The sequence below is a fragment of the Tachysurus vachellii genome, chromosome 6, assembly GCF_030014155.1.
Source record: "Tachysurus vachellii isolate PV-2020 chromosome 6, HZAU_Pvac_v1, whole genome shotgun sequence".
NCBI classification, from domain to species: Eukaryota; Metazoa; Chordata; class Actinopteri; order Siluriformes; family Bagridae; genus Tachysurus; species Tachysurus vachellii.
In genome coordinates, this window is record NC_083465.1 from 16,823,494 (window position 1) to 16,844,348 (window position 20,855).

General features: G+C 39.0%; 2 protein-coding genes across 9 annotated transcripts in view; one reads left to right on the forward strand and one right to left on the reverse strand.

The window, feature by feature from the left end:
• Positions 1-536: 536 nt before the first annotated feature.
• Positions 537-10,737, reverse strand: asrgl1 (asparaginase and isoaspartyl peptidase 1). Of its 2 annotated transcripts, none has more exons than XM_060872602.1 (7): positions 10,582-10,737; positions 9,693-9,901; positions 8,719-8,861; positions 5,985-6,139; positions 5,561-5,682; positions 4,290-4,400; positions 537-3,017 (listed from the first exon to the last, which is right to left on the reverse strand). In XM_060872602.1, the coding sequence occupies exons 2-7, from the start codon at positions 9,877-9,879 to the stop codon at positions 2,815-2,817; spliced, it is 921 nt and encodes a 306-aa protein (XP_060728585.1). In that variant the 5' UTR covers positions 9,880-9,901; positions 10,582-10,737; the 3' UTR covers positions 537-2,814. The 2 variants fall into 2 exon arrangements, with proteins under 2 accessions (XP_060728585.1, XP_060728586.1); XM_060872603.1 differs by lacking the exon at positions 10,582-10,737 and adding an exon at positions 10,048-10,112.
• Positions 10,738-10,862: 125 nt separating this feature from the next.
• The window catches only part of LOC132847369 (regulating synaptic membrane exocytosis protein 1-like), a 71,124-nt gene continuing 61,131 nt past the window's right edge, over positions 10,863-20,855 (forward strand). For 5 of the 7 annotated variants that reach the window (XM_060872592.1, XM_060872596.1, XM_060872594.1 and 2 more), the window contains exons 1-2: positions 10,863-11,481; positions 13,200-13,274. In XM_060872592.1, the coding sequence (XP_060728575.1) occupies positions 11,312-11,481; positions 13,200-13,274 (245 nt within the window). In that variant the 5' untranslated portion in view covers positions 10,863-11,311. The remainder of the gene's footprint in view (positions 11,482-13,199; positions 13,275-20,855) is intronic. The other 2 variants (XM_060872597.1, XM_060872595.1) reach the window with 2 other exon arrangements.

Here is a 20,855-nt window from a genome sequence, read left to right on the forward strand (position 1 = left end):
AATTTGATAACTTTGTTTAAAGCTTTGTCCAATGAAGGTTCTTGACTATGTTTCCTGATGAAAACAGTTTACTAAATCAGTTCTACAGTAGGGTGAAACCATTATGTTTGTACTGCCAGGTGTTCATTTGCTTTACATGGTTAAAGCAGCAGGTAATCAACTCCTATAACAAAGCTAACAAAGGCTAATTAAACAAGCTGAGATAACAAGGATAGGGCATAAACTAGGCTAATGAAGACACTGGTGTAAAATTCTGAGTATCGGTTTGCTGTCTTAGAGTAAATGTTCAAGAGTATATTTAAGAGGGTGGATGTGTAAATGAAAGCTTGATTCCAGCTAGATGGAAATTTAGCTACCTCACAATTGTGGATGAATCTGCTAGACACTAGAGTGGTATGTCTGAAGGAGTAAAGTCAGTATTGTTGTATAAGTATAGTGCTCCAGTTCTACCGAATGTCCCTTTACAAATGGCAGATAATTTCAAAACAGATGTGATGATGCAAACAAAAAAGTAACAATTATTTTAAATAAATGATCATTTATTGCAGACATTCAGACTAAACATTAAAGTACAGATTTACATTACATACCAGTCGTAGCTTTATGAATAATAATAGATTGTATTTTGTAGATTTCCTGAGAAAAGTAATCAGTCAATGCATAAAGATCAATATTTGTTAAACAGTAACAGTAGAAATTAAGAACAGGGAGTGAGCATATCAATTAGATACAGTGTTGTTTACAGTACTAGAAAGCAATACTTGGGTAAAAGTACAAGTATCGTACTAGAAAAAGACTGGTAGAAGTGAAAGTTACCTGTTAGAATATTACTCAAGTAAAAGTCTTAAAGTATCTGATATATACTGTACTTAAGTATCAAAAGTAATTTTCTGATATTTACAGTAATGTACTTAAGTATTTGAAGTAAAAGTAAAAAGTAAAAATTCAGTGATTTTCGGGAAGGCATAAGAGCAGGGGCGGTTCTAGGATTTCATCTTTAGGGGGTTTAGCCCTCAGTGAGGATTTAAAACAAGAAGAGTTTTATATTATGTATGATATGGTTATATATATTGTAAAGTTATGGTATTATTTAAAAGGGCAAAAGTGGACACCAAAATTTTATGCATGATGTAATGATGCCAGTCTTGAATCAAATCAGTTCATGTATGTGTGCATTCTCTACAAACAGTGTGTCCAATGAATTAAGTCATTAATAAAAAATATTCACAAGACAAAGACCAAATCAATAACTGTTATTTTTATTTAGTATCGAATGGATTGTTTGCATTAATATTTTGTTTGTGCTACAACTCGGTAATAAGAATAGTGAAATTTCACTGCTTTTGGCTGCCGTATCTGCGGCTTTCCGCCGATTAACGTTATAGATAAATGCCTCCAGCTCTGACTGCGCGTGCATGCTGTGCGTGCCTGTGCTCCTCTGTAGAGCGTACGGAGCGTAATGCAATCTAGGAGCAGTGATTCGCCAAACCTCCATTATTGCAGTCGCACACATTTCTTCTGATTTTAGTTTGTAGCAACGAGTAACGAAGATGTTTAGTGGAAATATAGCGGAGTAAAAGTATACATTTTATCTAGGAAATATAGCGGAGTAAAAGTATACATTTTATCTAGGAAATGTAGTGGAGTAAAAGTGAAAGTTGACTTAAATTTAAATAGCGAAGTAAAGTACAGATAATGTACGAGAAATTTCTACTTAAGTACAGTAACGAAGTATTTGTACTCCGTTACATTACAACACTGATTAGATACAGCAATCAACCATAATATTAAAACCGCTGAAGTGAATAACATGACAGGTTTAGTTGTCACCTGTCAATTGGGTGAGATATATTAGGCATTCTGTAATAGTCAGGTCTTGATGTTGTGGGCTGGAAGAAGGAAAAGTTTAAGGATCTGAGTTACTTATTACCAAAAGTGGCCAAAGGAAGGACAAACAGTGAACCAACAACAAAGTCATAGACGCCCAAGGCTCACTGAGGTGCGTGCGGGAGTGAATTCTAGCCTGTCTGCTCCAGTCTCTGGCCAATGTTCTACCAGGTAACCTTAGGTCCTGGCAAGCAAATGGAGGTTACATACTCGTGACACATACAGTCTTCCAAAACGTTATTGCGGACCAAGTACACCATTTCATGCCTCCAACTCATTCTTGAATGACACAGGCCTGTTTCTGCAGAATAATGCAGAAATTATTATTTAGGAATGGATTGAGGAATATGGCAAGACTATCCTCTGTCCCACCTTAGTGGTGGAATAAAATTCCACTAGATGCCCCAAACAGCTGAAACACTGGCAATCTCAAATGATGTCTAAAGACCTACACCTTTAAGTATTAAATTAGCACAAAAAACTGTGATGTCTGTGTGCTTTTAAGATTTAGAGTAGAGTTTAGAGTTAAGATATAGAGTAGCCCACCGAGGCCCCACCTTGCAACTTGATGGGTCAGAGCTGTTTTGCTGGAGGACCTACACAATATTAGACAGGTGGTTTTAATGTTATGGTTGATCTGTGTATTTTCTCTTGAAATGTGCTTTATCTCCATCTAGTGGATAACAGTGCTCTGTTTGATTTTTAGAACTAAATCAGAATCATATTGTTTTCCCATTAAACTCAATATTTAATTTAAATGACACCACTCATCTTTTAAATATAATTAGAATGTATAAACAATCAACTGCTTCCAGTAGGCGATAAATTCCTATGGCCAGCAGATGGTAATTTTATCTAGTGAAAATCATAGCGTAAGGCAATATTTTTTGTCATTGAGACAAGCTTGTTCAGTGAGCATGCTGGCCACTATATTGGCTCAGTAAAATTCTCGCCTTTGTACAGACCATAGTGGAGCTGCTCTTGCTGTGCAGCAGCCCAGGACATCTGTTGGCTGTTGAAACGAGCAGCCCAGGTCCCTTTGGGGTCCACAACCACCACTCCAGCCAGACCATTGACTCGCTCAAACATGTACGCCAGGGCAAGGTCACTTGCTTCTTCAGGGCTTTTTCCTGCAAAACAGTTTTTCTTTAAATGACTTCATATACATTAATCATTTTGGCCTTTGTTTGAAATATTTGACTATGCTGTTACAGCATGTACAGTATCTCACAGAAGTGTGTACACCCCTCACATTTTTGTACATTTTATTATATCTTTTCATGTTACAACACTGAAGCAATGACACTTTGCTACAATGTAAAGTAGTAAGTGTACAGTGTAGCCGTGTAAATGTGCTGTCCCCTCAAAATAACTCAACACAGCCATTAATGTCTAAACGGCTGGTCACAAAAGTTTGTACACACCGAACTAAAAATGTCCAAATTGGGCCCAATTAGCCATCTTTAATTAGCTTTCCCCGGTGTCATGTGACTCGTTAATGTTACAAGGTCTCAGGTGTGAATGTGGAGCAGGTGTGTTAGATTTGGTGTTATCGCTCTCACTCTCTCATACTGGTCATTGGAAGATCAACATGGCACCTCAATGCAAAGAACTCTGAAGATCTGAAAAAAAATAATTGTTGCTCTACATAAAGATGGTGTAGGCTATAAGAAGGTCTCTAACTTCCACCAGCTCCGTGAATGGAAGAGGACTCCATTAGCAACCTGGTGAATTCCATGCCCAAGTGGGTTAAGGCAGTGCTGGAAAATAATGGTGACCAAACAAAATATTGACACTTTGGGCCCAATTTGGACATTTTCACTTAGGGGTGTACTCACTTTTGTGGCCAGTGGTTTAGACATTAATGGCTGTGTTGAGTTATTTTGAGGGGACAGCAAATTTACACGGTTATACAAGCTGTACACTCACTACGTTATATTGTAGCAAACACACACACACACACCAAGATCTATCTAAACAACAAAGAGTGTTGAGCTGGTTTCCAGTGCATTATGTAGTTCTCTCAAAAATGCTAAATAAATGTGTAATTACAGAAAACTTACATAAACAAAATCAATATAAACCATATCCATAGCTAGCAACTTTTACTTAGTTTATGTGGAGCATCTGCTATACAAGTCACTGTATAATTTAACACAGACTCAATTACATACAAGAACAAGTGAATTCCTAAAAACCTGTGACTTCTATAAAATATTATCGTGAGCCATGTGTTATAGAAATTAAGGATTATCTTTACATTTCAGAATTAAACAGCACAGTAGTAAAAAACAAACAAACACACAAACAAACTTTTAAACATGTAAAAAACAAAAACCTTACATGCCTCCTCACTGGCCTCACTTAGCTATGTAATCTGAGCATGCAGAAGTACTGAGTACCTTGCTCCATGTGGAAAAGTATAAGCCTGGACAGGGTGACTTTCAGGATGGCTTCTCCATGACCAGTAGGTGATACTGCCCCAATCTTGTTATCTGCATAGCCACCGCACCCTGACACACACACATACACACACACACATAAAAAAAAAACAAAAAAAAAAAAAAAACAACTGGAATTACTGTTGACATTATGTGGCCAAATTAAGCCAAAATTGTTTTTGCTGGTAGCTCTGCTAGTGAAAAATTTTAAGGATATTGTGGGATATTGCCAGTCATGTGCTTTGGACTATATCTATTCTAAAGAAAAACTGCATCCCTACATTTAACCTAACTACTACAACTGCACTAATTTATTCAATTTATTCATTACACTTTGTTGTAATGACTAGGTGCACCACTAGGTGGCAGAAGAACACTTATCCACCGTACTGTAGGTATAACGAACCTTACAATATTGAATACACTATACAGTAGGCAAAGATAATTGAAGAAAATTATTGTAATTGGGTAAAAATAAATAAGCTATATAGACTGTTGTTTCAGGACTAACAGCTAAAAACATCTGATTGCCATTTAAATGCAAAAGCCAAAAATCTTCATGTGGCTCAGAAGTTTGTTTAGAATATGTAGTGTATTGATTTGAGGGACCTGATAATCAAAGTTAAGGATTAACTCAGCAAGCCCTTCAGTGGCAGGATGATAGACAATCTTGCATGTCCAAAGGTAAAAGATCAACTGTGATCACAACGACTACATGTCTTTTACAATTATGTGCTTATACTCCCACACAATTTCTCAATGCCCTTCTTATTGAACATGCAGTGAGTCAATACAAGAGAACTGAGAACTGGGATAGAAAATATTACATCTGGCCTGGACCCATCTTATTAGGCTGTTTGACATACAAACCAAATAAAAACCAAACCACTACAAACGTTACTCCTTATAGTTGATACTTCATGAAATAAATCATCTACTGAACCACGAATGAAAACAATGAAATAACCATCTTATATTGCCATTATGCATATATAAATCTCCTGATTCCATTTCTGTGGTGATGAGCATGAACAAAGAAAACTTTCCTCAAAAAGAGGACAGTTGGTTCTCAAAATCCAGAAGGCAAAGTCAGATTATTTCAGCTACAATGTGCTGTTGACAGATGGTTAGCTCGACAGGTACATCTTAATTTCTAGTGTGTAAAAATGAAATACCACTAAAAACTCAGAATCCACTGTGCTGTGCATTAGGATTCCATGTTTCTAACTCACCTACGCATGGAGTGTCTCCCACACGACCCTCCAACTTGTTTATCATGCCACCTGTAGAGGTAGCACAAGCAAGATTTCCCTGCACATCCACAGCTACTGCTCCAACTGTGCCCATCTTACCCCTGCAAGACACACGTACAGACACACATACAGGAGTGTGGCAGCATTCAACTGTCAAGCTTGAAGTTGTACAGACAGCTTTTACTGTATTTGTTTGTTTTTTCTCCACCTTTGTGTTGGTTTATTTGACCTATGCACTTAATATCGTTTAGCTACACTCACACACTCCTAATCGATTAGAAACAAGCTGATTAGCAGGAAAATATCTTGACTAGGAAAGCTGTTTCTTTGTTGTTTACATCCATAACAGCAAATATCTTTTACAGTTTGTAGGCATGGTTAGTGGGGAAAAAACAATTATTACATCTGGCTCAGCACAGGGTTGGAGTCTGGACACAGGTTATCCTTCCATCGCTTCCTGGAATAGTCTGTGATCAGAGATTCCTCAGTCACTTCAGGGATCTTCATGTCCTTGGCAAACTCGGAAGCCCCTTTGCCCGTCAGAAACACGTGACTAGTCTGCATAAAGTAAATGTAAGGAGATATTTAGTGTTTAGGAGAGATTATGCATCAATTCATCATTTAATCTGCTTAATAAATGCACTGAGGGGAAATAACTGTTGTTTTTTTGTTAGTTAAGGCAGAAAGATCCACAAACAAGCAGCCACAGTTAAGGCTTCAGGATTCAACTTCAGGATTTGCTTTCAAAGATTTTTTTTAATCCTTATATTCATTTTAGTTTGTCCAATTACTTTTTAGCCTGTGAAAATAGAGAGGGGAAAATGGCTGGTATTCCTATATTTTTAATGCTATATTTTTGTTAAACACCTTGAATTAAAGCTAAAACACTTCAATCGCTAAATTGTTTTATTTCAAATCCATTGTGGTGCTGTACAGAGGACAAAATGTTCTGCCAAATCTAATGAATGCACTTAAAAATTGCATTAACTAAAATGTACATTAAAGAAAAGTCCGAATACGTATTTAGCCTCAAGTAAACTTTGTAATCATGCCATTTCATTTAATCCACACGTCCTGCTACATTCCAAACCGGCACACTGTGTACTAGCCTATCTGTGAGTACAGTATTACATTACTTTTATCATCGGTTGTTCTGAATAACAGCAGTGGATAACAGGCAACAACATGTAAGGTATCAGTAGTGGTAGTGTCAACAATTGCAACTATCTTGTTGTTCATTATTTTCCTTCCTTTGTTAATTAACTGATGTCCCTTCATGTTCTGTTCCTTACTTCATTCCCAGTGCCACTGAAACAGTTTATAATTAGACTCCCCCCCACACAAAGCTGATACCTGATGTGACATAAGATGGAATTGCATCATCATTGTCATTGATACAGATTAAATAAAAGATCTATGATATAAAGTGAACAGTTACAAGTTACATTCTGTAATACCTGGGTTTGACTGCCACATTCAACTATTAGTATGTAGCATTTTCCTAAAATCTGGAGACAATGAGCAGTCCTGAACCTTTTTACACAAAACTTTCACACAACTTTTCATTTAGAATTATTTCTATAATAATTATAATATTACAATGTATAAAACTGTAATAATATAGTTGCATTTATAATTAACACACTTCCCCTCGATGTTTGCAATAGCGAGTGCTTGCTGACTTTTAAAACGCGTCTTAAGACTTATCTTTTTATACAGGCTTTCTTATAACATGTTTTATTGAGACTTAAATGCACTTATATATATATATATATATATATATATATATATATATATATATATATATATATATATGCTGTTTGTTTATGTGTTTTGTCTTATGCAATGACCTGTATATTGCTTGTAAGGTGACCTTGGGTGTTCTGAAAGGCGCCATGAAATAAAATGCATTATTATTATTATTATTATTAAAGAATGGCTAACTGGGGGGGGCACGGTGGCCCTCCCCACCGTCCCTTAGCACGTTCGCCTCACACCTCCAGGGTTGGGGGTTCGATTCCCGTCTCCGCCTTGTGTGTGGGGAGTTTGCATGTTCTCCCCGTGCCTCGGGGGTTTCCTCCGTGTACTCCAGTTTCCTCCCCCGGTCCAAAGACATGCATGGTAGGTTGATTGGCATCTCTGGAAATTTGTGTGTGTGTGTGTGTGTGTGTGCCCTGCGATGGGTTGGCACTCCGTCCAGGGTGTATCCTGCCATGACGCCTGAGATAGGCACAGGCTCCCCGTGACCCGAGGTAGTTCAGATAAGCGGTAGAAAATCATTGATTGAGTGACTGAGTGAGTGAGTGAGTAAGAATGGCTAACTTTAACTTGAAGCACAGCTCTTTCACTGGGTTAAACACGGGGTTAATAACTACCATCATTTCTGAAAATGAGGTTTAGGCCTGGGACATTTTGTATAGGACAGATCCATATAAAAGATGGTCCCATCTTTTTACAATTTAAAGGCACATCTCTGCTGAACTCAGACAATACCCATGTAATCCTCTGCTAAAACATGTTTCTTCTTGAAATTCTAAATACAGTAATTAAACACTTTATAGTGTGCTGTTACCAGCCTGAACTTATTTTTCTATAACAGCCCATCCCAGTGTTTTCAGTACATGACTTTTAGTCATGTTTTAACCAAATCAACTTGCCAACCACAACTACCTTTGTTTATTTAGAACATTGTGTCCTTGGAGGTCATGGATGTCTGCTTTTCAGTTCCAGCAACACTTCCAGGGTTTTGAATGTGTTAATGCTTAAATAAAAAAAAAAAAACATTTATTTATTTAATTTAAAAAAAAAACTTTTGGGACATGATGTATTTTTATTCAATATTGTGCAATATCCACAAGACAAATACTGTATGTGTCAAAAGGTATTATATGTCCAAAAGTTTGTGGACACCTAGCCATCACACCCACTTGTTTTTGTTGAGATACAGATTTAGTGCACTTATGCTGTTACAGTATAACCACCTGCACTATTCTACTGTATATGCTGCTATAATAACCCCCACTATATACTGTAGGGTTTCTGAACTGCCTAATAACTGAGTAAAGAGTTAGATATTCAGAAGGGGTTAGCGGTGTATGTGTATAACTGTAGATAAAACTCTCATAAATGTACTGTACCTTGTCCATGACCAGCCTGGCGAGACGAACTGGGTTAGCCACTCTCTTGACTGCAGACACGGCACCACAAGCCAGCGTGCTCCCATCCATCACCAGAGCATCCATTTCTACTTCTCCTTTCAGATTCAATACTGAGCCTCGCCCTGAAATCACACAAATACAACAGTCACACTGTTCCTGTATAAACCCTCCACATGTGCTCCTTTACCCAATAAAAACTATTCATAAAAAAAGTTAAACTAAACAAATGTGTTTTCAGTCTGGAGACTGAGTCTGTGTCAGAGTCCCAAACACTAATCGGAAAGCTGTTGCATAACTGCGGCGATTTGCAAGAAAAAGCTCTGCTCCCTGCTGTAGCCTTTACTACTTGAGGTAGTACAAAATAGCCTGCACTATTTGAAATCAAATCAGTCTCACGAAGGGGAGTAAAACGGTCTAAGTGCTGATCAGAAACAGACATATCATTATCTACATCATTATCTATCAAATTGTTTGGTTTTAAATGAGTGATCTGAATTTTCTTTCTGATTTTCCCAATTTGAATATTACTATAATGAGAATAATTTACAGCATTTAGCAGACACCCTTATCCAGAGCGACTTACATTTTCAGCTCATTTTTATACAACTGAGCAATCGAGGGTTAAGGAACCTGGTGGACATAGGAATCGAACTCACAATCTTCAGATTGGTAGCCCAACAACTTAACCACTAGGCTCCCACATCCCTAATAATATATTATTATTAATATTCTCTATTGAAATAATTCATGGTGTCATTGCTGCTGCATTTTGATTTTGGGTTTTTATTTCAGTTGTTTCACTCTTAGTTCATTTTGCTACAGTATACATTTGTAGAAGTTGTTACTCTAGTTTCAAAACTTCATCCGAAGGCTAGAATGAAATCAAGAGTGTGACCTCTATTATAAATGGGATTATGGCATAATTCCTTACTCTTCTGGCATGATACTGTTACCTGCATTGTATATTGGGTTATTTTCCAGGACGGTTACAGCTTCAACAACAGCATCCATAGCACTGCCTCCAGACTTCAGAACAGCATAACCCTTCCTTGATGCTTCCTTGACCCCATCAACGGAGACCTCAGCTCGTTCCTTGGGAACGAGACCTGCACCACCGTGGACTACCACAACAGGCAACATTGTACGAGGAGCTCCTCAAAATCTGTCGGATACAGACATACGCACTCGCTATTACAATCAAATTATTTAATCATGCAATACGTTTTAGTGCTGAAGTGAAGGTTCAAAAGTTTAAAGCAGAGTTATGCAAATGTTCTTCAAAGCTGCATAAATAAACTAGATAATTACTCGAATCAAGCAAAGGAAGCTTTTTACGGATGCTGTTACCATGATGTCTTACAGCACACGGCGACGTCAGGCGACAAATTAAAAGTTTGCGCCTTTTCAAAATAAACAGGTTACACGTCGATATTTACTGACACAAATAAAATTATATTAAAGTAGAATAAAAGCTATTTGAGTGTTTGAAGAAGGAAATAGATCATAAATAATAATCAACAGCTAAGATCATCTTGAACTAAGAGTCAAACCTTTTAACAAATAAGAAATGTAATGTAACTATTTATTTATGTAATAAATAAATAAATTACTTTTTTAACCGACGATAAAAAAGTAATTTATTTATTTATTTATTTATTTATTTATTTATTTATTTATTTATGCCCTTACACGCTATCCTGAAAGGTTTATTGACGTCTTTATTCCGCTCATATTTATTGATTAAAATACTTATTTTGCAGTAAATGCTTTTTTCCCCTCAGATTAAATTAACATTCATGACACAATGTCGCAATAGTTTATAAATGTCTCATTGTTATCTACCTTTTTCAGTGGATGTAAAACGTCCGATATGCTGTTTTCACTAACGTGTGACACCAGAGCTTTATTTGTCCGCGCGCACGAGCGTCTGTACGTTCAGGGATGACGCTCGTCGCTACTTATAGTCCGGCGTCCCCTTTCGTGCACGCGGGATGATGCGCGCGGAGGCTGGCGGATAAGAGGCGCGTCACCGGTGCGCTCTGATTGGAGACTGGAGATGAGAGGCGGCGCGCACGCGGCGAGCCCCATTCTCAAATGAGTGTGCGCGCGTCTCCGTGCGGAGGATGCGCGCGCCCGAGGGGCTGCGGTCCCATTGACTGTTCCGTCTGCCTGACAGCGGCGGCATTGGCGGCACTGGCACCTCAGCCAACCGAAAGAGCCGCGCTGATTCGACGACTCACTCTCAGCCCGGCATCAGCATCGTTCCGAGCCGGAAAATAGAGACAAGCATCCTGTAATCGAGCAGCATCCTGCGGAGGAGAGATGGGCTACCGATAACCGGAGAGAGGGGGTAGAGGCGAGAGGGCGGGCACAGGGTAGTAGGAGACCGAGAGGACAGAATCAACTAACTGTTTTAGAAGGGAAGCACCTACGACCGAACAGCCGCCCCGCCACCATGAAAGGGTTGCAACGCTTGCGTGAGCCGCCGATGCTCCCGTGGACCATGTCGTGATTCACGGGCTTTAGAAGCTTTCGCTACGGAAACACGAGTCCGCCAAGGAACGGGGAAAACATGTCGGCCTCGGTGGGGCCCCGCGGCGGCCCTCGCCCACCCACTGCGCCGCCCTCCATGCCCGAGCTGCCGGACCTCAGCCACCTCACAGAGGATGAGAGAAAGATTATCATGGCTGTGATGGTTCGGCAACGCGAGGAGGAGGCCAAGGAGCAGCAGGCCATGTTCAAGTAAGACCGCGTGATCATATGTTTCCATCTATAAACCTAACGCCTCTCATAGGTTTAGTACAAGGATGCGACCCGATAGACGCCTGTGTGTTTTCGTGTGCCATACACACCTGATACAAGGCACGTGCACCTGCGCTGCACCGTGTGTGTGTACGGGTGTGTGGGTGGATGTGTGTGTGCGCGCCCGCACCTAAGGAGAGCCGCTGTTTGCTTTACCGTCCCTCTTTAAGCACATTCTCTCTCTCTCTCTCTCTCTCTCTCTCTCTCTCTCTCTCTCTCTCTCTCTCTCTCTCTCTCTCAGTGTGTTACGGATGAATGACAACTCACACTACTCCTCTCGGGTCTCAGCAGCTGTAGCACCTAAGCAATAATCTACAATAACTACTAAATAATCCTCCATCATATGTCTCATTGACGTGTCTTCACTTTACTGATGAGTGTGGATAGTATTCAGGTGTAAAGCTCTGACAGGGAACACAAACGATGGCTCTGTTAGCTCCATGTGAATGCTGTACCATGTGCACGGCGGTTCACAGCCGGTTGAGACAGAATCACTGACAGTGTTTGTGTTCATGTCACACTGGGGTGATGTTACCGCACCCTCAGCACACAACAATCTCACTAACACTGTATCAGATACTAGAATGTGTAACAGACTGGACTGATTCTCACGCTTATAGACTTCCTTTGGTGTTCATGTCACACTGGGGTGATGTTACTGCACCCTCAGCACAACAATCTCACTGTAACACTGCATCAGATACTAGAGTCTGTAACAGACTTCCTTTGGTGTTCATGTCACACTACAGGCCCTTTATGGGATATATGGATGAACAGAGACAAGTGTGTTTAAAGCTGTGATAAAAAGGGCTTCCTTTTGTTGTTTTTTTAAAAGAATCAACATGATCACCTCTAGACATGATGAAAGGACTGAAAGGTGTGAAAGATTTCTGTCTCGTCGTTTTGTCACGACTAAACTCCTGGTGCCTCGTCATCGTGACGGTCGGTGTGTTTTTAACCCATTGAGTGAACGGTCCCTCTGAGCAGTGCTAGCAAAACAGTGGCACTTCTTCACAGCCCTTTATTCTCCTAGAAATTAGGTTGCTTGGTTCAGACTTTTAGATCTATGTTCTATACATTATAATACAACATATCATGTCCCTATTCATGAGAAGTTCTCCTCACTATTTGTAGAGGCTGTACAACATTTGGAAATGTATGAATAAATATCTAACTAGCTAACAAAAAGCTCAAGATTTTTGCTGGAGCACAGCACTTTTTAAAAAAAGTTACTACAATGAAACTTTTGGAATATTTCATGTTACCTGTCTAATAAGCGGGATGTGGTGGCTCAGGGGTTAAGGTGTTGGATGACTGATCAGAAGGTCATGGGATCAAATCCCAGGTCCACCAAGCTACCACTGCTGGGCCCCAGAGCAAGGCCCTTAACCCTCAATTTCTTGTATAAATTCTATATATTTCTTGTGTACTTGTATAAATTGAAATAAAAATGTAAGTCACTCTGGATAAGTGTATTAATACTATAGTAGCGCGATCTAGGTAAAAGTTAATGAACTTGTGTTTAGTAGGATAAGATCTGTCCAAATAACTCTAAAGAATATTACAGCGTTAATGTTCTGATATGTTTTTTTTTTTTAATAAAGCTTCTGCTTAAAAGCTTTATTATCACTATTTGTACACTCTGTCCTATTTTTCAGAGAGGAGAAGCCCATACAAGCGAAAACAGTGAACCTGGTTGGGAACAAGAAACCTCCACAGCAGAATGACATCAGGTAAAAATAACATCATTCTGATGTACTTAGTGGTAAATCGAGCTTTCGGACTGAAAGTGTTTGATACACTTATAAAAAGTTGGCTATTGCCCTCATTTACATCGGCCAGTGATCTCTCCTCTGATACGTTGTGTTCAAGAAGTTGTTTTTTTTTTTTTGGAGATGCTGAAGTTGGTTTTATCAACTGATTTTCACTGTAATGTCAGTAAAAGGTTTGCTTCTAATTTGTTCCATTGTATTCTTTAGCACTGACATAAAGAACTGCATTCTTTATGTCAGTGACAATCTGGGTAAACAGTTTTGGGCATTCAACACGATATCTGTAAAGGAATAAATCTAAATAAGCTGTGCAATTTTGAGATGAGGGTGCTATCTTTATTTGCCATCCTGTGCCAACCTGAATGGCTGGGTATGGAGTGCCAATGCTCTTATGCCTGCTGTAATTCCTCTCAAGATCTACTTCACATATTATTCATCATTGAACGTGACTCAGCTTGCATGTGCTTACAGTTTCTGCCTTTGTTTTTAAATCTCCTCTGTCCTGCTATAATCTTGTCTACATAGGGTCTGTGCTGTGATTACACATTTACATTCTCGTGTCCTGCAAACACAGAAAACGATTACAGGCTCCTGCAGCTGTGCTATAGAAGCCCACGGGAGTAATATTTATGCCACATTAAAATATTTATGTGTGCCAGCATTGCCCTGGTTTTCTGTTCAACAGATTGAGAGAGCTTCAGAACAGTTCAGATAAAGCTCATCAACATCTTTTGTCTGTCAGAAAGTGTGAGGGTCATAGGATTGTTGTGGTTTAGGATAAAAGGACAAAGTACATGCACATGGAGCTCCTGGATGTGGTCATATCTTGTGTCACTAATCAGCCACGAGAGCTACATCAATCTGTGTTTGAGTGCTATTTACTTATATATCTTTGTGAATAATTCACTTCCAGGATTATCTGTCAATACAGATAGAAAGGACAGAGACCCGAGCTGTTACTCTACTTAATAGTCTTGCTGACAACAGCATCCTTTGCCAACAGTATGATTTTTTTTTCTGAAGATGTAGATATTTTTCTGACCAGTTGGTGTTTAGATCCTGAGTGAGTCAGTTGGTTTCTGTCAAAGATCAGGCCATAGAGCTGGGTTTAATATTATCTCAGATCTCTGTTCGTCTTCCGGTGTGTGCCAGAGCAGCACTGACACAAATCCTGCAAAAAAGGGAGGAATACATGAATAGAGAAATAGATAAAGCAACAAGCAAATCATGCAGTGGAGCCTTTCAATAGCTTCACACTCCATACATTAGCACCCACTGGAGGATGAGCCTCAGGAAGCCATTTGTTCCCACACACCAACAGGGCTCTGAGTGTTAGCTCTTGGTTTGGCATGTGCTACAGGCAGTGTCCTAGTGCTCCAGCTGCAAAGGCTCACTCTCTGGCTTTCTCCTGCCTAGTTACATCAGGAAAGCTCTAACCAGGATCGAGAAAAAGTCAGATTACACCATATAATGCAGCTCAAGACATCAGTATCGGCATTGCATTCGGCCACATTCCCACTGTATAGCTGGAGCATGTCATATAAATCAGAGAAAGCGTTCACAATGTTGATAATGTAAGTGTCTATAATTTAAAGATAACTGAGGACACGAAAGGAAACTGGATATATAATAACAATCCTTCTGTAAACAGGTGAATGGGGTATAAGAGCTAATACATTTTTATAAAACCCTTGTAAGCGCAGAGATGCTGAGTAACATGAAATGCACAAAAACGCTATACTAAAGGAGCGGTCAGTACAGTATACGTAACATCGCTTTCTTTCCTTCTGGCTGAGTTGTATTCCAATTTCTTTTTCGCTTCATTGCCGAGTCAACATCATCTGACCGTAAAACTGTTTCAAAAATTGAAAAGTCACTGTTTAGATTACACACTTCATGACAAACACTCTTTTATTTGAGAGAGAGAGGGAGAGAGAGAGAGAGACTATAAAGTTCATTCTGTTTATGGGGGAAATATACATCACTAATCACAACAGCTAGTTGTCTTGCATGTTGCTAACAAAAGACAAACATGGAGAAATAGTTTTAAATACCATGGTCCCCTCTGGCTTGCTTATCAGAAATCAATTTAAATGTAAAATTTATAATTTAGATTTCTGTAAGGCTTCTTTGCGATAATGTCCATTGTTAAACACTGAGCATTTATGTACTGGTTACACAGGGATAAGAGTGGAAGTACTGGAACATAATTTGTTCTCTTCTCCTTTCATTCTCTGTTTCACTTTAATAATAAAGGTATTAAAAAGTGGTTATTATGAATAAACATTCCAATAGAGGCAATAGAATTGGAGGATTGGAGTGCTGCTTGGAGGTAAGTGTGTGTGAGATAGAGTGAGAGAGAGGGAAAGAGAGTTTGCATGTAAGACCCATGTTTCTTCACAGCAAGGATAGATAAGAATCCATCTGTTCCTGCAGTTAGATAGCTATTATAACTGCACACACACACACACACACACACACACACACACACACACACACACACACACACACGATACATTTGTCTTACTATCCTTGTGAGGTTTATTTCTTAACAATTATTAATACAGCTAAAAATACTTTGCCTGCACCCAAATGTAAAAGAATGAAACCTTTGAGCTCCTTAGTCTATTTTTAAATAAAAGCTAATAAATGTCCCCCTCTCAAAAAAAAAAACCCTAGTAGAATCATGTTGGCATAGCACAAATTTGTTGAATGTTATTAAAAGGCTTTAGAATGGAATACTGGAAACATTATGCATGTTATCGATGAGAATTCTGCATGCTCGACATTCGACATTCAACAATGTACATTCAGAATTAAGTCATGTTTTGGTATTTAAACAATCTATAGCAGCAGAAAGACTTTTGGATCATTCAGCAGATTTGTAAAATGGTATCTTTTGTATTTACCAAGTAAATATTGAACCTTGGTATCTTGATGACATTATTTTGTAAGCTGAACAGAGCCCTACACCATTCCAAAGAGTCCTCCATCCTCCTGTCACTCTGTTGTTGGTGGACAACATATACAGTGGATTGCAAGGCCTGGCATTTTGCAATGATTAGGCAATATTTTAAATAATTTTATGATGTTTGAAGATTTCTGTTAAACATGGCCTGTCCTTTTACTGATTTAATATGTTGTTTTTTAGAGAAATCCTTTGGAAGAACTGTTGATGGCTGGTTGGCAACTTGGGAATGGGGTTGCCTAGTGGCTTAGGTCTACTGCTTAGAAGGTTGAAGCTTGAATCCCAGGTCCACCAATCTGCCACCACTGGGCACCTTTGCTCATGCTCAGTTGTATAAAGTGAGATAATATGTCACTCTGGATAAGGGCATCTGCCAAATGCAAATGTTATTTTGGTGCCACAATGATCGAAACATTTTTGAGCACAATTAATCTTTTACCTAAATGTAAATCTAAATGTTTTACAAAAAAAAAATTTTTGGCATGGAAATATCGCTTTTGGCATTTGTTGCAACAGGTAGCATTACTGGTTTATAGCTAATACGTTTGAATGTGTGTGTGCATGTTCAGGGTGTGTTCTTACTTCACACACAGTATTTCTCTGCAACTCTGACAGATAAATCAGTTACAGGAAATGAATAAATAAATATTTATCTTGTTTTTGGACCATCAGAGACATTTCTGAAATACAAAATCACAAACACTAAAATAAGGAAATATAACAGTTATTTTATTGCATCACTCAAAATAAAAATTTCTTGCATCGTATTTTAGAGAGTATTATATGACCTTTTGTATTTTTCTTCCATGCTACTAATGCTTTAACTAATTCGGAGAGTCTTGGTGATCGCTACAAAAGATTTCCCTCAAGTAGAAGCTGGGGTGTAATATGGAATGTAAGGTGCAGTTCATGCTGTAGGTCAAACTGGATATATAGGAAAATTTGTGTCTATTGTATTAAGTGATATAATGAATGGGAATAATGTAAATGTGACAAGAAACAGGAGGGAAAAAAGTAGAACAGATGGAAATGGAAAACACACCCACACACACTCACACACAGGTACACTGAATGTACATGGTATTATGGAATTATGTACGGATAATCATGATAAATATTTAACACAATATAAGACAAATATTACTTCACTTGAAACTCTGTGGTTTTAATTAGCAAAGACTTTAGTCAGTGAAACAGACAACTACTGAAGTGTGGTATCAGCACCTGCTGCTTCACACACTCCCTCTTTCTGTCCATTTCTAAATGGTGTCTTTGTGTGTGGGAACGGTGTACGTGTGTGTGTGTGTAAGCGAACGTTTCAGATTGTTCAGTAGGTAGTGTTCCTCGCGTCTCCTCTTTTCTCCCAAATGGTGTCGTTTTACTTAAGCAGAGTCATGCGTCATCAGCTAGACTAAAAGCTGGACATTCTGGGCTTTGAGCCCATATTGTAATTCTGGAAAGCTTTGAAAAGTTCTTGTCTCTTAAGGATGTGTGTGTGCAAGAGACAGTGCAAAAGAAGCCCAAACAAACCAGTGTAATTGGCTTTCATATGTAGGGTGATTCTGTGGTGTCAGTGAGGCAGCACTGTAGTCAGTAAAGAGTTCCATTTAGCAAGACTTAGATGAGTTAGAGAGATTGAAAGACCACAGGTCTATCACATCTATTTATGGAGGTTTTGTACAGTGCACATTGCTAAGTGTGATAAACACACATTTACAGCATGTCCAAACGGCTTGGCTTTAGTCCGCTCTTCTAGATCGATGTGCATCCTACGTCTTCATTTTTTTCTTTTACGTGTTTCCCTTGTTCCCTTGAGTCCTCTCTATCTCGAGGAAGATCCTTCACTGAGGCAGGGGATCGTGTCAGACGAGCAGAGATTTACAGTCAAGCAGAGCTCTTTCAGTATTGATGAGTGTCTTGAGCTATTCTCACATAAATCTTCTACTCCACTGTATTTGTTGTTGTAGCCCACATTTACCTGATCAACATACACCTGCTTGTGTACAGACAAACCCGCTAACCCCTAAACACCAAGATTACTAAATATAACTACATTAACATTTATATTTATGGCATTCGGCAGACACCCTTATCCAGAGTGATGTACAAAAGTACTTTGAAGTCTCTATCAATGAATACATCAACACTGGTTTACTAGGTCACAGACTAAAACTCTGTTGGGAGGAATTGTTGCACTTTTTCATTTATTTAAATACATAAAACAAACACAGAATGCAAGGTCTAGTTTAAGTGTTTCAGGAAGATGTAGGTCTTCACACATCATTTGAAGACAACCTGTACTGTAACTCTGCTGTTCTGACATCTAGGGGAAGTTCATTCTACCACCTAGATGCCAGAACAGAAAATAGTCTTATCTAACTCAACCGGTTGAGCAGTGCTAGTAAATCAGTGCGAGCATGTTGCAGTGCGAGGAGTGATAGGAGTTTTGAGGTAAGAGGGTGCCGGTACATTTTTGGCTTTGTAGGCAAGCATCAGTGTTTCGGATCTGATGCGCATAGCTACCTGAAACCAGTGGAGGGAACACAGCAGTGAGATGGTGTGTGAGAACTTACACAGGTTGAAAACAAGCTGCATCGTGGCATTTTGGATCATTTGAAGGGGACAAATTGCATTCATATGTATAACTGCCAGCAATGAGTTGCAGTAGTCATGAAGAGACTGAACAAGCACCTGAGCAGCCTGTGTGGATAAAAATAGTCGACATGAGCGTGTCACGTTAGCAACATGGGAGAAAAAGAAAAGTCGGTTGGTTGTACATGGTTACTCCAAGGTTGCAAGCAGTGGCAGATCAGCGAGTTGTGTAGGGAGATCACAAGATCCTGACCTGAGGAGGAATCGCTTGTTATGACCATAACTAAATGACTGTGGTGACATATACACCTAAACAAATACTGCCACAATTTCACACAGATTTAACACAATGATTATGTCGGATTGATTTAATGGGGAAAAGATTCCCTCACTGACATTTTTCTGCTCTTGCAATTAACGTGTGTGTTGTTGTTTTTTTTAGAAAGTTATAGTGCTTTTATTTGTAGAAAGAACATTATTTATAATCACACTATTTGGTGTCACCCAGATAAGGATGAGTTACCTGTTTAAAACCCTGCTGGTTTCTCTTAAGGTTTCTTCCAAATATCGTCTCAAGGAGTTTTTCTAAAATTTAGGTGTTATTTTAACATAATGTATCTTTTCACAAGAGTATATTTTAGTTTTTTAGATTAAATGTCTGACCGTTGTGTAATTCTGGCAGTGTGAAGCATGCAAGTCAGCTAGAACTGATTAGGATTAAGTTGATGAGTGTGAGAGAGAACTTCACAGAACTGAAAGGTAGATAGATGCACAGAGAGATTTGTGAGAGATCAAGTCAAGTTAAGAAGTTTTTATTGTCATTTCAATTACATATAGCTGAAGCAGTACAACGTGAAATGAGACAACGTTTCTCCAGGATCATGGTGCTACATGGAACAACACAGAGCTAAGGACTTAAAGTAAGTTAGTCCTAACCGCATACTGTAAAGTGCATCTTTGCAACCTGGTGCAAACAGTGCAAGACAAAAGACAGGGGTAACAAACAGTACAAAACACTACAAGACAATACACAAAAGCAGTGTCGACCAGTGTACATACTGTATATTCTACAGTACATTACATGTGCAGAAATACAGGAATATATAGTAGCAGCACTTACTGTACAGGAGGAATTGTAATGAGTTGTGCAAAACAGCAATTGACTGAAATGTGCAAGATATCATGTGCAAAGAGCAAAAAAGTGTCAAAATCAGGATGTAAACAATTTGATAAGGGTGGTGCTATAGACGAGGATGTATATTGGATTAGTGTGTATTTGGTGCATATCAGTGCAGTCCACACAGCTGAGTGTGTGTGTGTGCGTGTGTATGTGTGTGTGTGTGTGTGAGTGTGTGTGTTGTGCTCTGTACAGTTCAGTTTAGTTGTTGAGCAGTCTGATGGCTTGTGGGAAAAAACAATTGCAGTGTGGTCGTGAGGGCCTGAATTCATCGGTACCTTTTTTACAGACGACAGGAGGGTGAAGAGTGTGTGAGGGGTGTGTGGGGACGTCCACAATGCTGCTGGCTTTTCGGATGTAAATGTCACGTATACATGTAAATGTCACGTATACATGTAGATATTTATGTAGATAGATGCCATCTAGCATGATTGTTTAATGATGAATTGCAATGGATTTTTATTTTGAAAATGTACTCAGTTTGTCAGTCTGGAATGATGGGTATTACATACACTCACAATAGATTGCAAGAACTGCGTGGAGGGAAATAAATCCCTCCAAAGTGATATTTGTGTTTCCTATACAGTTCCTCACTCTGCACAAGCAATGGGAAACATTAGTTTTGAGGTTTGAAGTTTCTCTCTGCACTCCTTGCATGTATTTCATGAACTATCTGCTCCTGTGGATTGGCATATTGCCTCCTGGGTAGGCTTGGGTGACAACCACACACTGTTTTGAGAAAATAGGAAGCAGAGTGTTTTTAAGGGCTGTATCCATGGTGCCATCAACCGAGGAAGAGCTCCCA